Here is a 13,590-nt window from a genome sequence, read left to right on the forward strand (position 1 = left end):
CATTGTCGATTTTTTTAGTCCGAATATCTGTCCCCGACGCGAATTCTACCTTTATTAGTCAAACAAAACAATTAATAATCTGATTTGGAAAAAAGCTTATAACAGCGGTCACAGGCTCTTCAGAATAAATGAAATATTTGTACCACCATATTTTCACAGGATATTGGCTAGGGCTATAAAACACCATGAATTACTTACCCAGTGAATTACCAGATAAATAGGTAAGAAATGAAAACACAAATAATGAACTGAGCTATCTGAAATATCTGAATCCCTCTGGAAGTAAATTAACGGGCCGTTCCCTAGGGCTACGCAGAATTTACCATGCGTTTCTCGGAATCGCTCTTTCTGTGTTTTCCAAGTGTGATATTATTTTTCCAAAATGCCGCACAAATAAGCAATAACACTCAAGCATTCCAGATACCCTTACTGCACAATCAGTGATCGTTTTCTTCTCTTTCAGGACATTGCGAATAAAATGGCTAGAACCAATCAGGATTTTCCTTACATCTAGCAATATACAAATATGTCGGCAGTTGCAAAGCAGTAATATCGAGGCAATTCACTGCATTGTCTGTAAAATGTTAGATCGACACTCCTTTTGTCTTGCCGATCGAGAAAATTACAGGACCCATTATCTCTTCACCCCTTAAAAAGGAATAAATGATTCTGACCATGTTAGGTGCATATTCGATTCTAACTCATGCTTTCACACAGTCCATAACAATATTCAAGACCGATGGCTCTTTGGCTGCAGGTTATATCGGCAAGCATCGCAAGAAAATTACGTTTTCTCCTCAACCCCTAAAAGGAATAAATGAATTTGACCACACAACATGTGAGATTCCTGTTTCATTCTCACGCATGCATTCACACAGTGACATCCATAACGGCATCCAAGACTGGCCTCTGAATCTGATTTAGTTTTCCCCAACGATCTGCATTCTTGGCGGGAAATATTTTTAAGTGACTGGACATATAATGTTGCAGCTTAATGGTTGATGACAAAAGTCAAAGAAAGAAGCAAATGAAAACATAAAATATACATTCAGCAAAATGGCGTGGGCAAATACAAGGAACGCGTTTTATTCATGAATTGATTTTCAATCGCATTACAATACAATACAATAATTGTCGGGCTTTACATTTCATCTAATATTGCGGCTGACGAAAGAAAATGCCTAAAATGTTCGCTTTTTTGAGAGTAACAGTTCTAAAGTTTGATTGTGTATTCTGTTGCAAATTATACCGCCTAAGCGACATTTACTCAATGATATGGGGGGGGGGGGGGGGGGAGTTTAAGTACAAAATCAGTCATAGAGGGACCGTGACAAAATGAATGATGCCTGACGTGATAATAAACCCCGATAGACGTAAGCTTAAACTACAAAGTGTGGATACTGGACAAGCAAGTTTAAACACTTAGTGACGAAAGAGAATTCACGTTATAGGACTGAACCAGAAGTGGACCTGCTGTTAATTAAAATAGGGTAGGAAGGTGGTTTACATCCAAAATATACATAACGAAGTTAAGTTGGATTCAATTTTTTCGCCAAATTAAGTTAAAATGTCTTACAATAGCTTTCACTCATAAAAACAGAACAACAAGATTACATAACCGATGTTTTGGATAAAGGCCAATATATCTAGTATTATTTCACTAAAAATAACTCTTTCTCATACTTCAATATGTATCCCTTGTAAAGTAGTTAGCTCGAGCAGCATTGACTACTTTGTTTGTCCTTAAAACTAAAACTATTCTTCAACAAAAGAGAACTACACGCTCAGCATGGCTCACCCTATAGTAAGTGTAATTTTCGTAATGCTATGAATTTGGGTCGATACTTACCCTCTGCTCTACGGATCCCATCACAAACTGCAATCCCAGATCACACAGTTAAACATGCCTGACATTTACCTTACTGCCTCGTACATTTTTGATATGCCGCATGATTGCTTGTGACAAATGTCATTCCAGATATATATCTGACTCAAGGGTTTTAAAAGTCACCGCTTGATGTCTCTTTTGTTCCAGCACATTCATAGCTTTACATGATATCTGCCAGGTGAGACGAAACCTGTGGCAAGAATGTCTTGGTTAAACAAGTGTCTGCAATGTGATTTTCTCACATTGGATATAGAAATGATCCGCAGATCAAACGTCAACCTGGCCATCACCTTGAATTGGCAGTGATCTCTGATATCTCCGTATTGAAATCCCAATGTCATGCCGATAATATCATCCATAATCTTTCTATCCTAACACAGGAATGAAGACAAAGTTTATGAAAAAAAAATCATTTCAGCGTCCACATGGGAAAGTTTTCTGAAAATTTGAGGAGACATCCAAGTCCTTTTCTTCGTCTCATTACTTGCCTTTCACATTATAACTAACTTTCATCTCTACAAGAAAACGCCACTTTCAGTGAGAATGAACTCTATGAACTCTATTCTATAGTTGGAGTTAATCGAATTGCATAATTCATCAACCGGATGTATGATTTCCGCATTTCAATATACATGTATTGTTAACGGTTTTAAAGATATCATGTCTAAGGACTCCACGTTTTCTCGCAGTAAATGGTGGATGATTACCTTTCGGAATTTATCATCATTCAAATGTTCTCACTCTGGAGGAGAAGAGGAATGAGAGAACGAATCTTTGTCGTAAAGAACTCTCTGCTACAAATTCTGCTCGGTCATCGATTTCTTGACAGATAATACCTTCAATCTCGTGTAATTTAATCTGCTTTATTTCCCATTAATCCCTACGGTGCTGGCTTTGCAGGGCACTGACAGATACGTGTAACTAATTGATGTGTTATCATCGGATCGAAAATAGCTTATCGACCCGAAGTTGTCGTTTCAACTGGGAAATTACCTTCAGTTGCTCAGAGGTCAATGCCAGAGAGTTCAGTATCGTATCACCATACCATCATTTAGATTTGGCTCATAAATACAATTTCACGCCTGATTTCGTTTGCCCATGTATGTATTGCGTATTATATTTGTCAGCCTTTTGTCATGATAAAATAGATAACGGCTGCGCTTAAAAAGGTCGCAATTATGACAACACGGAATTATAAGCTCATTGAAAGTAAACAATCAAGTCTGTAACTTTCAAACACGGTTTCTGGAATTTATCTGACTTTGGGACATCTTAGACGATAGCCTTCACACACGTACCGGATCGATAGTCGTGATGTGTTCTTCACTATTCTTGCGGTCATTGCATTGATTTGTCAATTTTGTTGCAGGTCTGAACTCAATTGCTGCGATTAGCTTGGTAAATTCCCATGCATGTTCGCTTTCGAGGAATACTTTATTTTTTGTAGCAAGAATTTGATGGCTTCGTATGAGAACCGCAAGACTGGAAACCGATCTCGATTCAGTCATCTAAGCGTGTCACCCAGAAAATTGAAAACTTCAGAGACTTTCACCGACGCCATTTTTTAACATTTGGTCTCTGCATGATCCGTGGCGGTGTAACTGCCGTTCACCCGGTTCTGTCTGCGAGATTCACCGGGTTCCCTTCCCCGCAAATTGTGGACGCTGTTCCGGATGGCGTGAACTACGGCGTCTCTGTGTTGCCTTGTGCCGAGGTTCACTATAATGGAGTTGATGGCAAAGTTGATGATGATGGAAAAGCCAAAGTAGCTGGCTATGCAGTATAGTAAAACGTTGCCATTGACAAAATGGTAGTGACCGGTGACGCGAGAATACAGCCCAATGGAGAAGTAGCAAACCAACGGGAGAGAGCAAACGACGAACACTGCGGTGGCCATCAGACACATCTTCAATACTCGAATTTCCTCTGTGTTTCGCCCGGACCCAGAGAATCGATGGGATCTAATCAGTTCCCAGGTGATCAAAGTGTAAAATGCAATGGCCAAGAGAATGGGCATGATGGTGAGGAAACAAAGAAAGATGAGCTTTCCCAGCTTCCAAGCGTCGTCGAGCGTCTTTACCTCGCTGACGGCGATCACGCAGCCAATGCTGATGCCGACGAACCAGATGATACGCACAGCCAGGGTGCTGCGATACTTTCGTCGGAGAGGCCCCGCCGCTGCCTGAGGTTGGTGGCAAACCATAACGTAGCAATCCGCAGCGATGACGAGAATAAGCAACATTGATGTGCAGACTGAAGTCCATAAAGATATGTAATACACTAAATTCAAGGCCTCCGTGACTTTCACCGAAATGGCATGGTGGTTCAGATAAGTGAATGTCAAGATCTCCATGAAGGAGTTCACAAAGAGAAATACGAATTCAGAAACCGACAGGTTTATCAGGTAAAAGTTTGCATCAACACGCATTGTTTCCTCTCGAACGAAGGCGAAAATAAAAACGATATTGCCGAGAATGCCCGAGATCAAAAATATGAACAGCAGGCACGAATATTCCTTCCCTGTAATCCCACAGCTCGGTGTATCTTGCAGAAACACGTAAATCGAGGTACCGTTCCCGTCCGCGTAAATGCTGTCGTTGAAATACTCGTCCCCGTACTCCATTTTCAGTGTTCTTTGGGTAAACCTTCGATTCTGGAAAGGAATACAAACAAAAAAATCTTTACAATTAGAGTTGATTTATATGCAACTGCGCATGCCTGGCTGGGCCGAAAATATGCATACACGTCACTTTCGGAAGCGCGTAGAGAATTGACGAAAATTGTGCATCTCGTGACTGTGTTTCTAAATGAATCCGCCACTCACCTATCCTTTGAATCACATGTTAGGCAACATTTCAAGTAAAATATAATGGCACATTGGTTCATCTAATAAGATTTACTACTGATAATTATACTCTAGAGAGTTGGCTGGCAGTGCTACGGATACCAGATATGTCTTGTCTAGTTACGTACAAATGCAGGCACTGACGTCAGCATAGTTATAAGCCCTGCAGAAACGAAACGTCGCCGACAATTCTGAACATCTCGATAGTAGTGAAAGGCATCTATCATCGCGACGACGGGGTCAACTGACAGTTTAATTAAGAAATTCGGTTTTTACCGACAAATGATCCATTATGGATCGCTGACAAAGACGGCGTCGAAATGCACTTTTCCGGGTGCAATATCAGCAAAGCGTCGATACATACTCAAATTGAATTCCCCATCTACCTTCAAGGAAAGTACCAAAATAAGTAGATCTTTCTCCATGGTCTTATATCGGATGATGATCACTTCAAGAATCAAGACAGCGTACGATATTAACCCTGTGAGAAAAATATACGCTTAGTGGCAGTGCGCATATTTAGAGTTGTTTTTATTAAATAGGCAACGACGAAAAATTGGATTTTTAGCCATTGAAACACTTTTAATTGCTCCGGGTGGAAATGTTTGGCGTGGTAATTTGCGTATTGCATGCAAGCCCTGACTAATGCAATGGTCAAAAGTGCATTGCAATACGATGGTTCTAGTTATGATAGCAGCCTGGTTACCGGGTTTACGACTAGCCAATTGAAAAGAAAGATTAATTACTTATATTGAAAAATAAACAAAAACCATCAAAATGAAGCTTACAGAAATATATATGATCCATGGGCGGCATGACGTTTATTGAATTACATGTTTTGCGTGCCTTCTTTTAAAATGATTCCCGTTGTTAGCCTTCTCCTCCCCCTCCCTCCGTAAGCAAGTGTTGTGTTCAATGTTCAGGGTGAAGTATCTATTATAATGTTGCATCTCTACAGCAAAGAACATAATATAGCCCAGGTTTCAATCCCTCAACACGATTACTACAGTCGACGGCTGTAGTCATCGTTACCATCGGAGAAACCTATTGATTTATAGAAAATTAATTCCTCGTTTGTACTATTTTTCTTTATTACTGCAACAAATCACTTCAGGTATTAAGTCTGCATTTTAAAATTCGAAAGGTAGCCACACAGATGTCCACAAGAACTATCAGGCGGTAAGGGGCCGTGGATAAAAAAAAACATGCGCACGGTAAACGAAACTAAGTGCGTTTGGCCCCCAAACCCCCTCCCATCGCCTAAACGAAAGTTTGGAAGTGCGAAAATTCAACCAAGCCTCATTCTGTGTATGCATCCAACAATCGGTAATTACGTCGCTATGAAATCACGCATACTCTACTGACCGCCCCCCCTGCATACCCCCTCTAAAATCAATCTCTGTTCAGCGCCAACTCAACAATGACGCAACCAATAGAATAAAATGAAACTGTGTATCCAAAATGATTGTTACGATATTTTACTCGTGCACTGATCATCACAAGTATGTCACAAGAATGCTGGTGTAGCGCCAGTGCCGTACTGGCTTGGTACACGCCAAACAATGTAGCGATATTTTGCAATACAGAAAACCTGTACCGAGATGTTGCGATAGGAAAACTTGTAGTGCGATTTTTGCGCACGGTAATCGAAATACAGCCAACCCCCCCCTAAACACAGAAGTTACGTTTACTGTGCGCGTGTTTTAATTATCCACGGCCCCTAAGATCGGATCGCTGACTTTGATCCGCACACTTTCTCTACTGCTCAGTGTGTTTTTTTCCTGAGGATTATCTTGAGAATCGACATTTTTGTAGTAATCGTATAGTTTTTTTCCTAGTTACGTCTGTAAGCCTTCAGAGCCCTTTTAAAAATGCGTTGAAAGGAGCATAGGGGATTTTCTTCACGTCGTATGTAGCGAGATACAACGAGATGTTAGGGAACAGTGGCTTCAACATAGAAGGGTGATATGTCTTTTGATTAGATGGCAAAACTTGTCGAGGAGCTGACGGCATTACAGCTCGAAAAGTAGAGGTTTCCGAGAACTTGATATCATGAATTCTCGGCAGCGCTTTTGTCTTTTTGGAATTACTGGAGGCAGAGAGCGAGGTAGTCCCGTTGGAGCCAGTGAAGCGACATCCAGCCAGCCCACAGTACAATTATTTCAATCGATGGCGTTGTCGCATTTTCCGACAACATTTCTATATAGGTTGCCATGGAGAAAATTTTGCCTCTCATGGCTGTGTTTCTAGACGGATCAAGTAATACCTGTCGTTGAAACCACGTCTAAGGCAATATTTGTATTGGAATATGATGCCGTACAGGCAATGCAAGCCAGATTGTAGTGTGAGAATACGTCATGATTTAAGTCGTTTTCTCATGAAGGTAACGGTAGACGTGGCATCTGAAATTTTCGATTTTATTATGTGAAAAAACGTACGACGATGTTGAACGCCAGGCATTTCGATAAGGTTTTTGGAAACAGAACCAGAAAATAATGCATTTTCAAAGCAGAACAAAGATTTGTAACTGATCGCGATAGATTTTGAAACAAACATTCCGTAAAAAGGAACCAGGGGTAGGCAAGTAAGCATGCGGTATATACATCCATGGATATTATTTTCATAATAATGATCACGTATATCCTAGACACCGAGCATTTTATGTGATTGCGGTGGTTGTAAGAATATCTTCACTATATGAAATGTCACTGTTTCAGTACAGGACTCAAGTTCTCAGTGAAAACCTGATTAGAAAGGGGAGGTGTCAGCAAAACAACTGAATTTTAACGATAGGATTACATTGCATTATAGAAGTTTTTGTCATTTAAGCATCTCCTGTGTCTACTTTCATATAATCTGTTCAGGCATGACATTGTACTTTAAACTTACAGAGGCGTTGTTAACAAGATGATTGAATTAATGTGAATTGACCTGAATTTGCACTTGCCAAAATATCCTATCTTTGGCGTAACAAGTCCACGGGTATCGTCAAGGGGATTATGCTGAAATGGCGGGGTAGATCGAATTCATGTCAGCTACGGCTTATCTCTGATATATCTCTCTGATATATTAAAGTAACGTGCCTGAAGGGCCGAAAAGTGCAACTGAATGATGCTCTTTGTGGTTGGTATGTTGCATTTTATGCAATTATTAGCCAATATCTTAATTCAAAACACACCTGACCCCATCCTCTTTAGTATGTCAAAAACACGGTGACCTCACAATACCAACATCAAAAACAGGGTGACCTCCCAAATTGATCAACAAGAAAGAAAAAGACCAGTCCCAAAATTATCAAATCTTAACCTGTGCGTGAATTTATTAGTGGCCGACTCTTGTGTACATGCGTGAGCTATGCACCTACGAATTCGTTCCTGTATGCGTACCAATCCTCAGACCGTGTTTCTTCGTCATTGTGACCATGTACATTTTGACTCCCTTGATTTTGTAGTATGTGTGATGCAGTTCAAAACATGTATGTTATTATAACTTTGGCTTTCCTCTCGCCCGCGCCCATAAATAAACGTTAATGGTCAGCGCGGAGTCTGTTACTTCCATTATATTATCAATGAACCCTGAAAAAGCTGTCACCTACGAACGGGGCCCCAGAACCTGTCAGTGAGTAGTGCGCGCGCTGCAAAAATTTTGCAAATCCGGAGATTTTTTGAAAAAAAGCGTCTAAACTTGGCCGACAAATGCTCCATTTTATTTTTTGGTTGATGATGAATTTTATACAAATCACAATTTTCGTTTTAGCTGCAGAGTTACTATGTTTACGATATTATTCATATTCATGGGCATGAAAACAAACCATTACTGTGTATTTGTGGGCAGTCACGTGGTTCAGCTCGACCAATTAAAACGCGATGGACAGGGCATGGTAATATAATGGAGTCTAACTTGTATACGTTTGAATACTTGGCTACTTGCGTAATTGTATATCACTGTGTGCTGTTTTAAACATATTATGTACGTATTCAACCCATGTAATTTGACTGTAAACCTGTCAAAATCTATTTAACTGTGTGAACCAATTATTTTATATTTGTCGCATCATAGATGTGTCAGGTAAGTGGAGTATGTGTCTTATACCTTTTTTATTTATTTAGCCCAGCCCTACAAATTCCCTAAAGATGTCAGTTGACTTTTAGTACTACAATATTTATTAGCGTCATTATATAAAATTATATGACGACCGCCGAAATAGAAACGTTTAAGATAATTACGGATTGATAATATTTGACACTATGTAGCGTGAATGAGCATACGCTTCTCGAGTAGAGCTGGGATAGATCATTTACATTCAAGGTATTCCTTTTTGAAAAGTGTCAATTAGTGAAAGCAAATATGCATGGACGCACTATCGACTTGTTCCACAGACACACATGAACAAGTCCCCAAGGCACCGACGATAATGGAACACAGTGACAGAGGTGAAAAAAATTTCAGATACAATTACTTGCAATATTTGATTGAGTGTTAGGGTCAGATTACCCCAAGCAGCACTTTGGTACACACTAAGATATGACGAACCATCACACAGTGACTCCCAAACGCTCAAAACGAAATGCAAATCGTAAAACACATCCTATAATTTCGGTTAAATATAAAGATTCTGCTCGTCATATATTCACACTTCAAATATCTAGATCAAGGCCAAGATAAAAATTATGGACTGTTCTGTTGTGACGACCATATCATGACCCCGAAGGATTGGCTGGAGACTTTTAAAGTAACTCATCTGTTTAATTTGACAGATGTTTGAAAGAGTGAAAAGAAAATCCCGTTGGGAATCGCGATGGGTAAGTTGACTCTAAATGATGTGTTCGTGTTTAGCTTAATTGCAAACGAGTCATTAGTAAATGGTGATACGTCGGCACATCTAGTTTAAAGTTATCTCAAACCTTTAACGTGTGATGGAATGATTCCTAGTGCAATCTAATGATGTGATACTTTCTTAAATGTAATTACGGAAGGGCTAATCGGAAAGTAACCTGAATATAGTCTGAATAGTCTGCACTACTCATATAAGCGAAAAGGCATCTTACTTCGATTGTATAGACTTCGGTGTTCTGAAAATGAGCTTGGGGAAAATGTTTTCTCGTCTTACGTTCGACATTTTGATTGCAATATCACTGAAGATGCTTTCTGTGGTGTTCCGTATACTATATTGCGTGCACTATGTTATTCTGTGACAGTTATGGCTGTTTTCCTATTCTGTATTCATTTGGATAATTTTTGTAATGGTTCGGGGACCTGATATCTTTTCAATTTTGTCATCATCATCATCATCATCATCATCATCATCATCATCATCATCATCATTATCATCATCGCAAAGTCTTATCCATGACTCAGTTCAATTATAGAACCTTACGCAGTCCGCTTGGCGGCAATTCATTTCAAACTAACGCCAAGAGACGATTCGTCATGACATCAGAGTAAAATTCGTGCAGTTTCAACAGTTCATTAATAACGACTTGACACATGATGATTTATTTACTTGCCACGTCAAAAGTACGGTTTAGAACTAAAGGCAAGACACTTCATATTCAAGGTTTCTGCAACACCTCCCTAGCCCGCAGAACTCGTAACTCTAAGAGGGCAGCAGGCCACGGGATGCAATCCAGCTCTATATGGCCGATACAAGAAAATAAGCCGTAAGAAAAATCAGGTAGAAGTACACTGTGTCTTGACTTGCATTTTAAACATAATCGACGTATAAAGGTTTGATCCAGCAGACGTGGTCGTGATATGTGTTGTATCCGGAACAGAAGCTTTTCATGGAAAGCTGATTCAGTGACCTTTGAAGTACTACTGCCGAGCGCCATGTTACCTCACCTCTTGTTTGTGTAAGATAGGAAGGCCCCAGGTATAAACAATCTAATTGATTTTATTTATGAAGTAGTATACAGTGACCCTATTCGGTTGGTGCTCCTGGCGTTTCATAACCCGGAACACAGTCTCCATGCATGTGTATGCGTTGGGTTGATGCGTATTTCAATTCAATCTTTCATGTGCAAAATGGTTTCATTTCCTACAATTCGCTTATAAGCCTCCTATCCGTATTCTACTAAATCAGTGTTTGTAAGTTTCAAAAGTTATGACTGATTCCTTTCGATGTTGCTGTCCATTCCGTCTTGGGGAGACATTTTCTCTTAGTGTTTTCGGTTTGTCTAGTGACTGCATCGGTATCGTTTTATATTGATTTGACACTAGTTTTTACAAGAAATTTAATTCCGAAGTGGACGTGATACAAATTTCAGCCTCGAAAAATTAAAACTGTATTGCACAGTATTCTACATCTGATAGCCCTGAAATTTGACACTAGTAGTATTACATTTTTATTTTAATCAGTAGTAAAGTTTGATGGCCTGTGTTTTCCAGTGTCTTTGCATTTTCTGTAAAGGCTCTTTTTCTCGTCCTATACATCATGTCTTAACGCGTAATGTTCAACTCATCAATTTGATACAGCCCGCAATATTAATGTGAAAAGTCATATATCATCGTCGGCGACTGAATTTTGATCGAGACTACAATTCATCTTCGGACAATATCATTACATAACGTACGTCATATATTTTGTTTCAAACATTTTTCGACATATTTGTCTTTTCTTATAGAACGAAGGTAATTAAATATAGCAAAAGTCACTGATAGTGTCCCATTAACAAAAGGTTCATCAGCAGTGACTGTTGTCAAGTTACATGTTAATGTAAATCAGTTCATTTGTCACTACAAAAGGGGTTGTGTCCGTAAGACGATTAGATAGAAAAAGCAGAAGGCGCGTTTTCTCTATAAGACAAAAAATAATGAAGATACAGAAGTTACAGCTATAGCTTTTATAAAAAAACAAGGATGTTGGCGACACTTTACTGTCTTTATACAAACATAATGTCTGATGCAGGAAGTCTACGAATTATTACGGGGACAAAGCAAGCTTATTAGCTCTGTGATGTTGCATTGCCATCGTGTATTAGGTCATTCAGTGCCGGTTTTATTACGTTTGGCAATTATGATAGCGGTGCAATACACCCATGGCCCACGTTCCACCATTTTCCGTGTCGGTGATTTCAGCAAAGATGAAAAACGGGGATTAGGTACTGCGGAGGCTATCACTGTAAGATTTTGCCGGGGTTGAACATGTCGATGATTGCAGAAAGCTAACTCTTGTAAATAGGTCATTTAAGTGTAATTTTCTTAGATTTTGCTGACCTTTGTCGCACGCACCTCGTGGTTCTTGCTATGAAATTAGCTATGTATACAGCTCCAAGGAGTTTGAAGTTGTTTTTTTTCAACCAATGTCTCAGTCCAACACAATTATGAATGAGGTAGCGTCGACGTCACTGCTGCACACACTTCGATATCTCTTATTTACTAATATATAAAATTAATAAACAAATAGAGAAAGAGACATTTTCTGTAATCAGTGACCAAGTTCTATCTTGTCAATATTGAGTATAACATCCATGCAGCTTACATCAAGTTTTTTTGACTATTTCTGGCACCAGTGCAGCAACTCAACCATCGTGCCGACTTGTGCTAGTCACGAATGCTCAATTAATCACAAGTAATCAGCGGTCAATTTCAAAATGGGTATTTTGGAAGAGAGTCAAGGTCAACTAAAGACTTTGTGCCTTACAACTTAACAGCTTTAACAATTCTACAAATAAATGAGAGTTAACTTTTCGTCTTTCTTGGCCTAAATCCTACATAAAACGCTCACAGCATTGTGAAAGTTTCTGCCGGCATGCAGTGCTGGACTCGAGCGTTGCTATATATAGTTGCTCAGGCGATCAACTTCATTTGGCTTAAGCCAGTTCGAAAACAATTCAAACTTTGTCAAAATGTCTAGGCAAATTTAAGTGACCTCCCTTCTGACATACTATAATTATATATAATCCCATTTCGGCTCGAAGTTGTACGGCTCCGCGAAAAACACTCGTATACGATGACATCAAACAGAGAAAAATACCATGGGATTATATATTTATCAGATGAACAGTCTTCTTATTTTTCTTTTGACATAGATGGATCAAAATTATCGTAACAAATTGCATGAATTTCGTCGCGATTTGTGTTTTACTTACGCGGATTACTTTCATTTAAAGAGTAAAGCGGCCCGTCATCCAGGAGATACTTTCATTCATAAATCCCATCAAGCTGAAATTTGCTACATTAAAGGGTATCTCCACCAACCAGACATACGGATTTGGTCACGTGAACGTGTCAATCATTGTCTCGCGTTGTACTGATGCCAAGGCAAGTTGGCCATCGGCGGACATAGCTATCACCGTGCTAGCGACGGATAACCATAGTATTCAGAGTTACTTAGAATATTTATAATTATATTTATGAAGTAAATGAGATAACACGATCGAAACAGTAATTTTCATTCTCAGAGATGCCGTGGCTTTCAAATTATCACACAAGTTTACAACCTTTGCGAGCGCGAAAGATTCCGTTCGATGACACACTCATTGCATGTCTGTGCCCACAACGTTGCCGTCACCGGTCTCAGCCGGTGTCAATTCGTCAATCCCGATCTCGGTCATCAATGTTTTCGTCTCACGAACTTAAATGTTTGCATTGACACATATCTCGTCCATGGATACATCCTAATTTTGTTGACGGAAACTCTGTTTTGAGTGTTGTCTGAGTCAACTTTCGAAGTACATGGGATTAAGGAAATTGATCGTTGTAAGTCGAATGACTTTAGGCTTGTGCCTCCTATGTAGCTTTCCCGAAGATTATACTATACTCATTTATTCAGTTTGAGGTGTAGGTTTCGGTTTTATCGCCAACCGGGATCGCCAGGCACGACGTCCACACGACTCGACTGGACCCGCGATGTTAC

The 13,590-nt window shown here is 39.6% G+C and overlaps 1 protein-coding gene across 1 annotated transcript in view; it reads right to left on the reverse strand.

Annotated features, from left to right (window-relative positions):
* Positions 1-1,049: 1,049 nt before the first annotated feature.
* LOC139134879 (somatostatin receptor type 4-like) overlaps positions 1,050-13,590 on the reverse strand; it is a 31,715-nt gene continuing 19,174 nt past the window's right edge. Inside the window, exon 2 of the mRNA XM_070701957.1 lies at positions 1,050-4,541. Within this exon, the coding sequence (XP_070558058.1) occupies positions 3,453-4,511 (1,059 nt within the window). The 5' untranslated portion in view covers positions 4,512-4,541 and the 3' untranslated portion in view covers positions 1,050-3,452. The remainder of the gene's footprint in view (positions 4,542-13,590) is intronic.

Source organism: Ptychodera flava, chromosome 6 (genome assembly GCF_041260155.1).
Source record: "Ptychodera flava strain L36383 chromosome 6, AS_Pfla_20210202, whole genome shotgun sequence".
In the NCBI taxonomy this organism is placed as follows: domain Eukaryota; kingdom Metazoa; phylum Hemichordata; class Enteropneusta; family Ptychoderidae; genus Ptychodera; species Ptychodera flava.